At 34.7% G+C, this 15,681-nt stretch overlaps 1 protein-coding gene across 1 annotated transcript; it reads right to left on the bottom strand.

Moving 5' to 3' along the window:
• Nucleotides 1–6,730: 6,730 nt before the first annotated feature.
• LOC129870279 (uncharacterized) lies at nt 6,731–15,681 on the bottom strand. Its single transcript, XM_055945001.1, has 18 exons — nt 15,537–15,681; nt 15,159–15,456; nt 12,385–12,591; nt 11,866–11,924; nt 11,475–11,612; nt 11,186–11,260; nt 10,984–11,067; nt 10,828–10,889; nt 10,562–10,631; nt 9,927–10,002; nt 9,701–9,831; nt 8,136–8,195; nt 7,928–8,002; nt 7,740–7,844; nt 7,561–7,656; nt 7,398–7,478; nt 7,216–7,317; nt 6,731–7,121 (listed from the first exon to the last, which is right to left on the bottom strand). Exons 1-18 carry the CDS (start codon nt 15,576–15,578, stop codon nt 7,053–7,055), a joined length of 1,830 nt encoding a protein of 609 aa, XP_055800976.1. The 5' UTR covers nt 15,579–15,681; the 3' UTR covers nt 6,731–7,052.

The raw sequence follows: 15,681 nt of genomic DNA, 5'->3' as shown, positions 1-15,681 counted from the left end.
ATCATTTTGATAAGGTGTGATGGATGCAACCTATTAGAAATAATCCAATAGCATCGTAGTCGTTATATTGATAATTAACGAAAGTTGAATGTTATGTGGATTATTCGAGGTATTTTTGAATATCATCTTGGCTTGTCTTGACATGGTATTTAAATGTGTGATTGTTGATGTTGCTTGGTGATTGTATGGCTGATTTGGAAGTGGGGAAAGTGAACGGTATAGGGGAGGTGTTGTTCAAATTTTTAGAAATAACCTACTAACGATAAAGCACGTTTTATGCCTTTTCATAGCTTAACCGTAGTGCTTAACGTTTTAATATAGGTTGAGACAATATTGGGCAGCATATACGTATTGAGTGCAAGTAAATGCTAAAGGTATATAAAGCTAACATTTCTTTCTTTTTGCATGACCTTGTGAAACAAACGAACAACGAATGTATAAATTCCAAAGAAGCTCTTATTCATAGATATACTAGGAGGGCTAATATTCTTGATTTCCAGAATTTATATCGTTATGTCTTGACTCATATGTATGATTCCAGCCATCCTAATTGGTATAATTCATATTTTAGTACAATTCATACTTCGGTATAGTCCATATTTGACATAATTTATAATGGAAATCGAAGGTTACTTGAAATGACTATTGTCTTGATTTTTAAATAATGGTTCATTTTAATTATTCTATTGAGTCTCAAATGATGATTTAAATGTATATGGTTACTCACTACTCTACTCGTGCATGCCTTAATTAATCTTTCACCGAGTTTCAGGCCGGGTATAAATCTGTGCACAGTTTCACTGCAATGTTCACCGAGTCCCTCACTAGAGGGACGAGTACGGTATATATACGATGATATGATATGATGACATGATGATGTGGTGATGGCACCGAGCCCCATGATGGGATGAATATGATACATATATATATGACAGATTCACTGAGTCCATAATGGGCCTGATATGATATATGATATAATCATGCATGATTTTATTTCATAAGGCACAGGTATGGTGATTGCTTGATTATTATACTTGTCTCCTGAATCTCTACTTCAGATGTGACCTCCTTTATAGTATTTTATGCTTTATATACTCAGTACGTATGTCGTACTGACCTCTTCTCTTCGGGGGGCTGCATTTCATGCCCACAGATACAGTTACTCATTTTGGAGATCCGCCAACTTAGAATTTCCACTCAGCTATTTTGGAGTGCTTTATTATCCCGGAGCCTAAACTTTTGGTTTCGACCATTTTGATGTATATATTTATTTATCCATGGGTACGGCGGGGCCCTATCCCGTCATATGTTACTGTTAATATTCTTAAAGGTCTGTAGACATATATGTAGGTTGTATATAGATGTTATCTAATTGTGCTAGTATGACTTATGTTTTGGGATGTTCCCATTCGTAGTGATAACCTTGTCGGCTTGCGTATATGTATATCATGGGACGTTCCTACATTAAATGACAGCCTTGTTGGCTTACGTATTATATTATCTTTGATGTTATGACTCCTCAGGAGACAAGTTGCATTAATATATAAACATGGGACAGTTTCGAGATGACATTCTATTTTCTTAAGTCCCATATCATGTTTTTGTTGCGAAATGATTATAGATAACAGATATGTACACGAGTGTTCAGTTCGAACATTAGTCACGGCCCACAGGGTTGGATCGTGACACTTCTCCTCTTCAATTTCTTATTCTTTTTGTTTCTTCTCCTGTGTCACTTCATCAATTGCTTCTGCAAAGTATTTGTCAATTGCTTCAAGGTCTTCATAGACCATTGCATCCTCTTCATCAACTGTTATTACTGGTATAATGTCCATATGCATTGTATTGTTTTGAAAAAATTAGCAAATTAAATAAATGAATTATTTAATAGCAATAATGTAAAAATTAATTTACCTGAATCTTCTTTCTTCTTCTCAATTCACCGTAACCTCTCATCTCATACAAAAGTAACAACCTCCATCATTGATTGCTCGAGTATGGAAACACGGTCACACATACTTCCATTAGAAGTACTTGGTGCATTTTTCTGTCTACTAGAAATAGAAATATCACAAGGCTGGACAGGATTGTGATCACCCTTATATTGATCGTCGATGCTTTTGATGGTTGATGTAAGGACGGTCACACCTTTCAATTTGTCCTTCAAGTCATCGATGACCGCTTCCTTCAACTCATTCATATATGGCTTATATATTGTCATATATGCCTGTTTCATCTCACGAACTATCGGAGGAAGGTATGGATACACAATCTACAAAACAAATATATATATAAATATTAGAGAACATTCACTAGATTAAAAGAATTGCTAGCTAATAACAAATAAATTTATACCTTTGTACTTAAATGGATCACCTTCGATTATGTTATCGCTTTTAAATGTGTGTCATCTAAGTAAACAAGGAATGGGTATAGGAGAATCCAAGTACTTTCCAGCAAATTTTTCAAGATGAGGAAAAGCTTCATATATTCAAACCTGAAATCAATAGAAGCATAAATAAGAACACAGTGTATATGAAGTACTACACAAATAAATAATGATCTTTAATAAATCGACTACATGGTTGATAGTAATTACCAGAAATGCCCAAGGAAAGCATTACAGTACATATGATCCATTCTTCTTCTCATTGTACAGATCACTTTGCTTCTTCAAATTAACTTTTCTCTTCAAATATGTCAATGTTAACTGAAAAGACTCTTTGACCCATGAATAACTTTTGAAGAAATCTAAATCATCCTTCATCTTGATGTGGTTTGAATCCACAATTTTAGATAGATCATGGACAAGCAACACCAAATGAACAAACCAAATTATAGAGCACTTCAATTTTTTTCTTTACTGAATCCGTTACTTTTGATTAAACTCATCAACTTTTTAGCAGTGATGCTTTTGTTCTTTGTCACCTTGAAATGAATTTTTTGTCCTTTTTGAAGGTCTTTGTTCAATTTTGATTGACTGGGGTATGCTGAGCAATTAAGCCCCGTAATCAACGAAAATTCTTTTAAACCAAAACATGAAGATTTATCATTCACACAAAATCACATTTCATGTAATTTCTTATCATTTTTCTCACGTCTCAACAACATATAATGAATCATCTGTCCATTGAACTTGAAAAAATCTGGAATATGTCTCAAATGTCCAAAGCGAGTACTTTTAAAGTCTTTATACAGATTTTCTTCAATCAGAAGTTTCCTAAAGTCATGATAAACCGCATCCGTGATCTTACAGAAATCTTCACAGGAAACATCCTAGCTCATCTATCCAAGTCAATGGATCATACAACTTACCAGAAATATTTTTTGCACAAGTTGGCAGGGACAAGGGATCATCCTCCTCATCTCAACTATGGGTATCACTACTATTTTTCTAATCTCCGCTCTCACTTTTTCTTTCACTAAACTCAATATCATTACTAGCCTGGGCACTACTGTCTTGATAGTTATCAATTTCCTCCATTGTTCCCCCTGATTCTGAGTTAGGCTCAAGTTCTTCGACTATGATTTTTTTCTTTTTTGAACTTTTCAAATTTTCTTCAAACTTTCGTTTCTTAATTCTAGAAGCAACAGAAGCTAATTGTTTAGTGCCGCCACCTCTGATTTTAGCCATACCTTATTAATCTACAAGCAAAAATAAATTTATCGACCACTAATCTATTAACACAATCAGACTCAAATATAACATGCAAAATCAGTAGTAAGAGCAGTTCCAACAGAAATCGACAATGTATAAACAAGAAACACTATTAAAGTCGATCAAATCTCAGCAAACATTTCAAGGGATCGGATTTTCTCTAGATTTTTACCAAGTTAAGCAAAACTCGAACTTTTATTACACTACCACAGTTTTTTAAAAAAAAACAGGACTAAAACTTTTCGAAAAACTTACCTAAGAAGAAGATTTAATTTACCAAGGGGAAGAAGATTCAATTTTTTCTCCTGTAGCATAACCTTCTGATACAAAACCAATTGGCTTTTCTTTCTCCAGTAGCGTAAGGAACGATGATGGAAGGTTTACGGTTCCAACAATAGAAGGTCTTTTGGTTGGAGAAGAAGGAAAAAACTTCTGTTTTCCAAAAGGTTTCCTTATGGAGAAGATCAAAAGGTTGGGGAAACTTCAAGAAAATAAACGAAAGATTTGATTGAAAAGTATGCAAAAGTTCTGATGTTAATATTTAAAAATAATAGAATAATATTTGTATAAGTGTATTGGAATTATAATATACTTCTATAAATTTATATTTTATCCACAAATTTTTAAAATGTTAAATAAATCCATATCTCCACAATCTTTTTTATCCCCAAGTTTCAAGAATACTAGAAAGGCCCATGACCCCATCACTTTTTGCTTTATTTGTACTCTAACCCTAAAAATTAAATTAAAAAAATTGAATGGACATTAACTAATATAAGTGTTAAAAGTGGTACCAATCTTATTTTTCTCAAGTGTTACTCCTATATTATATAACTTATAAGGATATTTCTCTATTTTTGGCAAATTTACAAGCTTCAGTGGGCTCGAAACTCAAAGCAATGGTCCTGGAAACGGGATTGAGGCTAACAGCAGACAACAATTGTGGCATGTCAAAACAAAGATTTTTTTTTGGTTTGTCGTTTGGTGTTCGGTGTTCATATTGAAGCCTAATTAAATTTGAATTCACATTGGAAAATCTCATATTGGGGTAAAGCATTTCCTAAGAACTCTAACAAAGACGATTCCGTACCCAAAAAAGTTCGAATTCAAAACTTTTGATCAAAAATGAAAGAGTAGGTAGGACTCCACTATAATCTTTGTTGGTGCCAAAACAAAGACTCAATGTAAAGATGTTGAATTAAGAAACTTTACTAAGTGGCTATCACATCTTATGTGGGTTGCAATTGGGAATATATTTGCTCCCCCACCCCCCAAAAAGAAGAATTATAATAATTTGAACAGAAATGTAACATTATTTGAGAAGTTTGATTGATGAAATACTTAGAGATCTTATATATTGGCATGAGTTTATAAATCTGAAGTAAGTTCATAGAAATCAAGCAAAACAAATCTGAAGTAATAACTATGATTTTGTTTATAAAATATAAAAGTTTGAATTAAGTTTTAAAATTTGAAAAGAAACTAATGATTATATCTTGACCTTGAAACAGATTTAAAGCAAATTTGGAGATTTGAAAACTAATCGCTAAAAAACTAAAAAAAAAAAAATCCATTGTCAAAAAATGAAAATAATTCAAAATCTATGACCAAATGGTCCAAGATGCTTTTAATGTGCAAAATCATTTTATTACTTTACCACTATATAGTGCACCATTGTGGGCTAGTTTATAAAAAAGATATTGATGTACTTGAAAATTGTACTAAAAAATCTGAAAAAAAGGAGGGGAGGGAGGGGGGAGGGGGGGAGAAGAGCCAGCTAAAATCCTGTGGGTTTTTTCTCATAAACAAATTATGTAAACTCCGATTCCTCTCGGCGGCACTGGGTAAGAAAGTTGAATGAAGTGAGGAGGAAAAATCAGTGATCCATCCAATTTTTACTAACATATTCAGTGTAATCTTATAATTATATGAAAAAAATAATGTGCACATAATCTTATTTCTATCTTATAAAAATAAAGAGTTATTTTTTATAAACACTCGAATCAATTAAAAATTTGATAAATAAAAAAAGAAAGAAGAAAAGAACAATTAAAAGAGTGGACCATTGAAATCAAAAGATGACATTTAAAACCGCGTAGTGATCTTATGTTTTAACTGGAGCCTGCTCAAAATCTGCAGCACTACCTCAAAAAAAGGGAGCAGTACGTACAAGGAGACAAAAATACAATAATTATCATCCCACTTTTATTAATTATTATTATTCTCTACATTTCAACTTATGTGTGGCAAGATCGATTTTTTATTTGAGATTCAAAAGAAAAGAGAGGAATCATTATTGTGATAAATTTTTAATTAAAATTTTGAATTCGCCTCTAGAACATTCATTTGACATGTCATTTAGAGAGCTTAGCCACATTTTATGCATTAGCTCTGTCCTGAAAAGTGAAAACACTTTGTTCAAAGTAATCTTGAATATTTGTATTATAATAAATTATTTACGTCACACTTTTTAGGATGCAATAGTTCTTTAGATCTGAACTAATGCAAAATATTTTTATGAACCAGACTATCCTTTTAAAAAATCCAATTTGTCTCTCAGTAAAGCAATGCAAGGCAATTATCCCGACAAGAATCTGGATAAAAATCCTTCAACTAAAAAATTATTTGTATAGAATAATTAAATCACATCAATAAATACAATCTTTATTCTTTTATATAAAAACTCTTAACACAAATCAAGGTTAAGTTGTATATCTCCTCACGTTATTTTTTAATTACAAAAGTTAACCTACTTAATTTGGTATAAACATTTGATATAGATAAATGTTTTACCATTCCTCTACTGTTGTCCTTTTGAATAACTCAATTCAAAGACTCACAGGTTATGCTTATATTTCAGGATCTTTTTAACCCTGGACAGAATGGATTTTCAGTAAACTTCCCTTTATTTTTACTTTTCCTTCTGTTATTTTTTCAAGGGGATGGATAAGCATTAGAGCACAGCACAATTATCAGAATAGTTGAATGACAAACAAAAAGGTAGCTAGTTCTGTCCTGCAACACCAAATAGGCTTAAAGATCACAGGGAAAGAAAAACAACTCAAAAGAGAGTTTCAAACCAAAGAATGAATCTGAAATGCTCAATAGAAGTAATCTCTATACACATTCCACTTACGTTATCAAGAGAAAAAAGATTTAAAAAAGGAAAATTCTTTTAATTATCAGAGTATATATCCCCATATCAAAATTTCCACCGTTCCGCGCTCAAAATGATTCAGTCACAGAAGGGAACTAAGGTGGGAGTCCTAAGAATATCATGGTAGGCTGTGATTCTATTCCCCCCCAGAATAGAACAAAATCCTCATCTATGCAGCCTTGCCCCAACCTCAAGAATGAGAGGAGGAAAGTGTATCTGATCTATGGAATGTAGTATTTAGAACATAACAGCAAGCTCCTTCTCAGTCATCTCAAACACGTGGTCTCTTGCATCTGTGAGAGCTGTCTGAAATTTGAAAATCCATCCAGATATTGTAAGAAACTAAAAATTGCGTAAAACAGCTAAAAAAAGAGAGAATAATATTGTCATTTGAAGTTACCTGTCCTAATTTGGTGAGGAAGTTACTAGCAAGATTTAAAGATGTGAGTCTTACATCTTCATTTGCCTTAAGTGCTTGAGCAATAGCAAACGCACCTTCATCCTGCGCGCAAGAGAAACTAAGTTAATGCAAGATGATTAGTTTATCAAGACAGGTGGTTGTACTGGAAAAGAGTTGCATACTCTAATTTCATTGAACCCTAAATTGAGTATCGTCAAAGATTCATTCACCACTTTTAAACTCCGAGCAAGGTAGATTGCACCCTGAAAAAGGAAATCGTTATGTACTTTCAGGGAAATTAAAGATTGTCACAGAATGGAAGAACTATAAACTTTGAATTAAAACCTCGTCTCTAAGTCCATTGGCTCGCAAGTCTAGAGTTGATATGGTACTATTGTACTTCAACATATCGGCAAAATATTCTGCACCTTTGGCTCCGATCTGCAACAAAATTAGATGAGCAATTGAGGATGCTAAAAGAGTTCGCTAAAGAGGGGGCACATACGAAACAATCCATGGATTACCTGACACCAACCAAGCATGAGATCTTTTACATTTCCATGAAACTTGAGTACCTCTGCTAATGCCATTGCCCCCTCTGGTCCAATTGGGTTGTAACCAAGTTCTAACTGTTTGTGAAAAATTTGAAGTATAATGTATTCAATTTGGTCCAATAAATCAGTAAAAGCAGACATTTTTTGATGGAACTCACGGAGGTAATGACAGAATTATCTTTCAGAACTTCTGCTATGGCACTAACACCCTTAGCATGTATGTCATTTCCCCCCTGTAAAATTCGCAGAATTCCAGCCATAAGAGTAAATAGAAAATAATGCTCAGATAAGATTAAGAAACCCAACCTCCTCCGCGAACAAAACAAGAAATATTAAATAAAATAGAAAAGAAGAAACAATTCTTACAAGATCAACATTAGTTATCGAGCGGTTCTCCTTCAAAGCTTCTGCAATCATTTCAGCTCCCTGATAAATATGATGTGAATGGAGAAAAACAAGAAGGAAAAGTCAATGCATATCAAGAGATCGAGTCTGGATCTGCGACGTAAAAACTCAAAAGATCCCTTATTTATGGGGACAGGTTAAACTTTATCCTTCAAGCATAACTGTGGATAAAATAAATCCTTCGTTTTGCAAAAAATGGACACATTTGGTCCTTCCCAAATTTGACGTCAAATATTAACAGTAGTTTCTCAAGTGAAAAGCATGTGATTTGTGTTTTCACTTAAAACAAAAAACCTTCGTCTTTAATCTTCAACACCAAGGAAATCACATACCAACTAAAAGAAACTGGGTTGTATTGAAGTAGGAAACTTAAGGCTATGGATTACATGTGAAGTTTATTGACACAAATGAAAGCAGTAAAAATTTTTGCCAGCTAACTTAGGGAGAAGTTCTTCCCAAGTTCTTTTGCAGGAGTTGTTGCTTGTAGGAACTCTGTCGATGTAATCCATAGCCTTAAGTTTCCGGAATGGGTAATCAACAATAGCTAGTTTGGTCTAATCTACCAAGAATATGGTTGAATTCAGTTTGACTATGTTTCAATCTGATGTTGCCAGCACATGAGCTCTTCTCTGGCAGAAAGTTAATTGTGCTTCTGAGCAATATCCTGCCGATTGCAACCCCAACCCCATTAATTTCTGAAAAAACTCCTTCTTTGCAGTCCAAAACCCTTGGAACTCTTCACAACAGATTTAACCTTCTGTTACTGAGTCCGTACCAATTTCCTCCAATCATCAATCTTTTTACCTTTCTCCTTCGACCACAAAGCTTTCCTTTTGACTCGGATGAACCCAGTTTAATTATGGTGGATGCAGACAGTTCTAATCTAATCCAAGAGGAACACAGTTAGGTTTCTCACTGTTAAAATATTAACGTAAAAGTTGGGCAGGACCTATATAAGTATTCATTTTTACAAAGTTAATATGTCTGTCCATATGCATATTTATTTGAAGGACAAAATTAAAGCTACCCCTACAGACTTGGGTCTATTTGAGTTTTATCTTCCTGATCTGCTGACAAAATTTAAAGAAACGTCAGTTCATCCAACACCATGCAACCCTTCTAATTTTCTTCTGGTTAAGATCCCAAAGTGATTAAACATAGTCTCGAAATTATATTCTTTAAATGGTTAAGTACCATTAGAAATTTCTTAACCATGTGATTTAACCTTATGATTGGTTTCAAGAACAACTCAACTATCACCTTCAGCTCTAACTAAGTCAGATATTCTTTTTGTTTTTCTCGACAATCAATCCTTACCCTCTTCCCCAAAAATCTTTTCTATCTTATTTTAGTGGTTTCAATTTGACAAAAACTCGAGTTTTCTCATTCTTTGCTTCTGTTACATAAAATAAAACCATAAAATAGATCAAGAGAGTCTACTGATTGCAGTGAGAAGGACAAGGCTGAGAAGAGTCTTCTACATTACAAAGGAAAAAAACTGTGAAAGTTCTAAGTGGTTCAGTTACCTCATCTTTGATGTCATTCATATAGAGATTCAACCACAGTAAGCTTTTGCTTTTTTTGACGTATTCGGCAACATGAAATGCACCTCTAGCAGTAATTGAATTGTTGGCAAGATCAAGTAAGACAAGTTTCCCTGCAGACATGATGGTGACCTTCCAAAAAAGATGCACAGGAAACAATACCAATATATGTTTAAAGAGAATGGTTAATGATATCCCATGAGCAAACCTTTACGCAAAGATAGGCCAGAGATTAATGCCCGTACTCCTTCATCGCCAACAGAGTTCCCCTGCAAATAAAGTTCCTGCACATAAAGAATCTTTTCAAACACATTTGAATATACAGGTGTATGTTTATGATATACAGTAATATGTAAACAGTCCCATTCCCATTTTTGGGCGGAACAGATCTAGCTTCAACCTCGGATCATTGATGAGGAACATTACGAAACTACCCAAAGAAGTTTATTTAATAACATTAGCTCATTTAACACTTTATCCCAATGTCAGCAGTCACAGAGGAAATTGAAGATTTTGAAAAGAAAAGCTCTTCTATACAATCAAATGGAAACATGAGTAACAACAACAACAACATACCCAATGTAATCCCACAAGTGGGGTTGGGAGTGGGGAGAGAGTACCCAGACCTTACTCATACCCCGTGGAAGTAGAGAGGCTGTTTCCCCCCAAAAAATGGAAACATGAGTGCAGAAGTTAAATACCAATAAACAGTCCAATGACACAGAAGCAAGATATCAAGGCTAACAAAAAGCTCAATTATTCGCTAAGTCAAACTACAAGAACAAAAAAAAGAGCAAAATGTGAAGGGTCTCAGTGGGAGGAAGGAATTGATTAGAAATGTACCCTCAAAGACTTATTGCTCTCCAGGCCTTTTGCCAGTGCTGCAGCCCCTAAAGCGCCACCATAATTGCCGCTGAACAGTTAATTAAAGCACATAAATTAAAAGACATAAGGGATTGATATGCCTTCCCTCACAAATTAAAATCCACTTCATTCTACCCACCCCCACCCTCCACACCAATAAAGAAAAAACAAATAATTAACTGCTAAATTGGACATACGACAACTGAGGATGGGCACAGAAAGACAGCAGAATAAATTTTGCTTACTTGAGATGCAAGGATTGTAAAGTTTTATTCTCAAGAAGTGATCCAGCAAGACCTGAAAATCCCTATTACCATATTCAGATCAAACATATTTCCCATCAGAAATGAGATAATTAATAACTAGGAAATACAAATTACAAGTTCTGCTTAATAACATACAGAATAGTCAATCAGATTATTGTTTAGTTCAAGAACACGCAAGGTTGCATTTTTTTTCAGCATTTCACCGATGGCTTTGGCTCCCTGCAAAATTCAGACGAACCATTGCAGAGAAATTTAGGCAATAATATACCAGAAAGCAGAAAATACTATCGCAAGTTAGCAACAGCACTTTAATTAAATGCTAAGGGCATGTTCAGACCTCATCTCCTAAGCCAGTGCTGTTCAGCTGGAGCTTTTGAATACCAGAGTTATTTGCCAGTATATCACATAGACACTGCGAACAAAAATTAAAACCAAATAGTCGTGATTGATCCTGAAGTGCCAAGGCGGAGATGAGAAATACAATGCAAAGCATGACCATAAATATACATGTTAAATTGGTATAACAGTTAAGCAAGTGTAAAGGGAAAGTTAGGATCTGCTTATTAGTCGTCTGTATTCCAAGAACTCACTCCTTTGGATTTTCACCTATATCATCTGTGCATTACCTTGGCTCCTTCATCCCCAATAGCATTTCCAGATAGGTTAAGAGTCTTTAGAGCAATATTTGATTGCAATATGCCATCAAAGGCCTTCAATCCATCTGCAGTTATTCCATTAGCAGCAAAGTTTACTTCCTCGGCTGTCTGGAAATCACATGCAAGGAAATGCAGTGTACATTGGTAAAGGAACCAAACTTGCCCAAAAATATTATTCCGGGGAAAAAAGAAGCTAAGATTGTATTGTTACTTGTCTACATTACAGCATCATGGCTTCATCCTCTTGGATTAAAAAGATAGACCATGGTTATACGTTTCATAATAAATAATGACATACTCCACACAGATAAAGGAAGAAGGGGGGGTTGGGGTGGGGGGTGGGGGGGTGGGGGGACATTACCTGATTATATGCTAAACTCTCAGCTAGGAAAAAGAGCCCCTCATCTCCAAAGTTACGACCTGCCAAAGCCTAAAACATTCAATCCAATACCTCTTGTGACTTGCAACTTTAATCTTTAATCAGTATGCAAAGCATGTAGAATCACAATACAAGGAAGATGCCGCAAAACTTTGGTTTTAGAGTGTTGCGCACTTGGTGGGGGAAGCTTATAAATGAAACAAGTTTAGAAAATGTCCTTCAGACACTATCAGTATGCAGAACATGTTTTTTTAAAATCATAAATCAAGGTAAAGCTTTGGTCTTTATATGTTTAACTTTCTAAGAAGGTGGGAATTAAAAATTTAACAAGTTAAGGCAAATCTTTTAACATCATCATCACATTTCTGAAAACTACAAATGATAGAAGGCTCTTGATCAAAGGTATAAAAAAGGAAGATATCCATTATGAAAGCATTTAGCATAGACGAACACCAATTTTAATAGCTGAAACAGCTGAGCCAGAACTGACTGAAATTTTACCTGACATGTCAACAATGCTGAAAGATCTAAGCTCCTTAGCAAACTCATTAAGCCTCAGCTTGGATTCTCTTTCAATCTTTGCACCAAAACCAGGCAACAAGTTTGTCCCAGCGGCAATGGACCACTTCAATCCCTGAGTAGATTTACTTTCTTCTGATGTCTTGGCTGGTTTGGGTAGAAGAACTTTCTCCACCAGCTTCCACAAAACTGTCAACTGAACACATAGATTAGTACGATATAGAGATTTTTCCTTCTTCACAAGATCTCTATTTCCAATCACAATTCATAGGAGGAAGATCTTCAGTCTAGCAGCCACATTCTCAAAGTTGGAAGGATATAACTTGTAACAAGTTCGTTGGGAAGGGTGCAGCAATAGAAATGGCCAGGGCCTATAGTCAATGATGGAACCAGAGCAACAATGTGTAAAACTAAGAAATTTATTCTTTCTACAGATGCAAGCTAAGCAGCTCCTCAATTTTTCGGGCAGAAAGAGCTCGGAAGTGATTCGTAGAGGTAATTGACACTGAAAGATGAATTCAACTGCATCATATAGAATATAAGTATGGAGCAACATCTTTGGAGATGGATCTGTAAAAACTTTGACTGTTAAGACAAATTAGACGTAACGATACCAGTGGTTGATTAACTTTCTATTAGAATTTGACAGTGTAAAACAAGAAGAGAGAAATGAGCTCTTGTAACTAAAGGTTTAACCGCATTCAAGGAGCTCCTCATATAGAAATTCTGAACTAAATTAAGAAGGAAAGTTTACTAAATTCCCACGATCCTAATTATTAAAACATAATTATTAAGAATATTTTACACAATATGTTTTACCGATTCACTTAACGTCAAGCATGCCCCTTCAAATTCAAGATGGTGAAATAACTAGAAAGGTATTAGAACATAAACAGTCACCTGAATAGTCTCATTAGTAGTGAATGATCATGGAAAAGAAAAGCAGCATTGAAATTTTTTCTTCTAAAAGGTTACTGGTATTTGAATAATGAAAGAAAGTGCTTTTTGCAGCACATATGTAAAGGAATCTATAATTCAACCACCGGAAGGAATATGCTAAATTAAATCTCGAGGATATCATCTGCATAACTCGGGTTGGTGCTAAAGTGTAGCTTAAGAAGTAAAAAAAGAATTGCAGTGCCACCAGAATGAGAGTGACACCAGAAGGGAAAAAAGGAAGAAAGAAGTGTTATTAGTAAAACAGAAAAAGGAAAGAAAAGTCCAGCTGAACTATTAGCATAACGCCGTGCACTGATAGGCAGAAATTACTTAAGTCATTACCAAGATCTATAACATCTGAAAAGGGAATAACAACTTCTTCTTTTTAATTGATGCTTAACAGCATACAAGCAGACTCCTTAAATAGGAGTTTTAACCTACAATAATAAGGATAATTTCCTAATCTTTGGGATTCTTAATCAATATAAGATCATCATTAAGAATATTTTTTACACAATATTAAGAATATTGCATTAACTTTCACCAGTAAAATAACTAAAAAGAACAAGAGCACTCTTCCTAGTCTTGACTTTCAAGAGACAGTTAAACAAGGACATCATAAGTTGTGGAACAAGTCATCATCACACTTCTCACTGATTAATAAAAAGAAAATAACCACACACTACATGTCCCTCAAGCATAGAACTACATTTGGAAACAAAAAGATGAAAACCAGATTTATGGTCTTGTTGAGCAAGCTGCTTTACAACCAAAGAGTTGGTTCAAGAGAAGGAATTAGTGAAGTTGCAGCACCTATTTCTCAAAAGCTGTTAGAAAATGACTCTTAAAGAGGAAAGATAATTTTCAATGGTAAATTTATATCAAATAATTAAAACATATTAAATTAATTAGAATGATTGCAACAACTGGGAACCTAAAAAAGAGGTCAGTGTCCCTCAGTCAATACGAGTGCAGGCAGCAGAATATCTAAAATGATATCAAAAGGCTGCAAAATGAAAATGGCAATCCTGTTCGGCTGTAAGGTGCCTTGCACTTCTAAGTTTTAAATCTAAGCCTCTAAATGCTGAAACATTACTGTGTTCACTCATTTTCTTAGTCACGAATAACTCAACAAAAAGAGGTAATCCGTTGCAGGGTGTACTACTTAAAAGGTTCCATATAAAGAGCCTTTAGTTCTCCATTCATGGTTGAATACCAGGTCTCTGTCGTATTGCCAAGCACTCCAATAACTTCAAACTTTTCTAGTAAGTTGAGAATTTTCTCACAAGACCGCATGAATCCTGAACTCTTCCAGTATCCTCCAAAACTGGAAAACCAGTTACGTTAGACCCTTACCCCAAATACTGAAGTCTTGCCTGCCACTAACGTGGCATTGTGAAAAATACAAGAGCAAGAATGTCAAATTTACCATTTGCAATTTCATTTATTTTGCCACAGAAATAAGGTACATTGCATTTGAGCTTAAACTAGAAGCAAAAAGATGCAAAACTAATCCCAATAGCAAGGAAAACAGAAACTAAAAACCATTACAGCGACATAATGGAAAGCAAACATTGCACACTTTTTTTTTAATCCGTCCCAATTTATGTGGAACACTTTCCTTTTTAATCCGTCAAAAAAATGTCACCTTTCTTAAACTTCGTGTCAAAGGTGTTACATATATTGAAAGAAGTAAATTTTTTAACTCCTTTTCTTATTTATTGCTCAAACCCGAAAGTACACAAACGCAAAATACTTCTCAATTCGGCATAAGAAATTAAAGCTATCAAAGATGAAAATAGGCAAAATGTCAATACCAAAAGAGATAACCACAAAAGCACCAGTGGGCACAGCAAACGAAACAATTCGGTCAACAGGTATTGCTGGCGTTTGAGCTTGTGATTCCTTATAAACTCTCCGAGAATTCGTCGAACGTCTCGGACCAGTATTAGACGATGAAGCAGCTCTAACAATTACACGTCTCAATTGCAAGCATTTTCTTCTTCTACTACTGATACAAATCGGCGAAATATGAATCAAACAATAACTGGATGAACTGTTCAATGATTTCTTCAATCCGTATCCGGCCTTTCTAGGATTAAATTCAAAATTCACCTAAAATTACAAGGAGAAAAAAAAGTGAGAATTTAGTCATAAGATTAAGTTCAAGTGAGCTAAAAAGTAGAGGAAAATACCGTTGGATGAGAGCACAGAGAGAGTGTAGAAGATGAGCCCATGGAGAATGAGAGAGACAGTGAAAGGAATGAAGAGAGAGTTCCAGAAGAGGAGATAAAGCGCGGCGTTGGCGTTGCAATTGCAGTGATGATGCTCTGACCGAAT

Source organism: Solanum dulcamara, chromosome 10 (assembly GCF_947179165.1).
Source record: "Solanum dulcamara chromosome 10, daSolDulc1.2, whole genome shotgun sequence".
Lineage (NCBI taxonomy): Eukaryota > Viridiplantae > Streptophyta > Magnoliopsida > Solanales > Solanaceae > Solanum > Solanum dulcamara.
The sequence above is the reverse complement of the archived record's forward strand: the minus strand, read 5'-3'. Positions and strand labels throughout refer to the sequence as shown.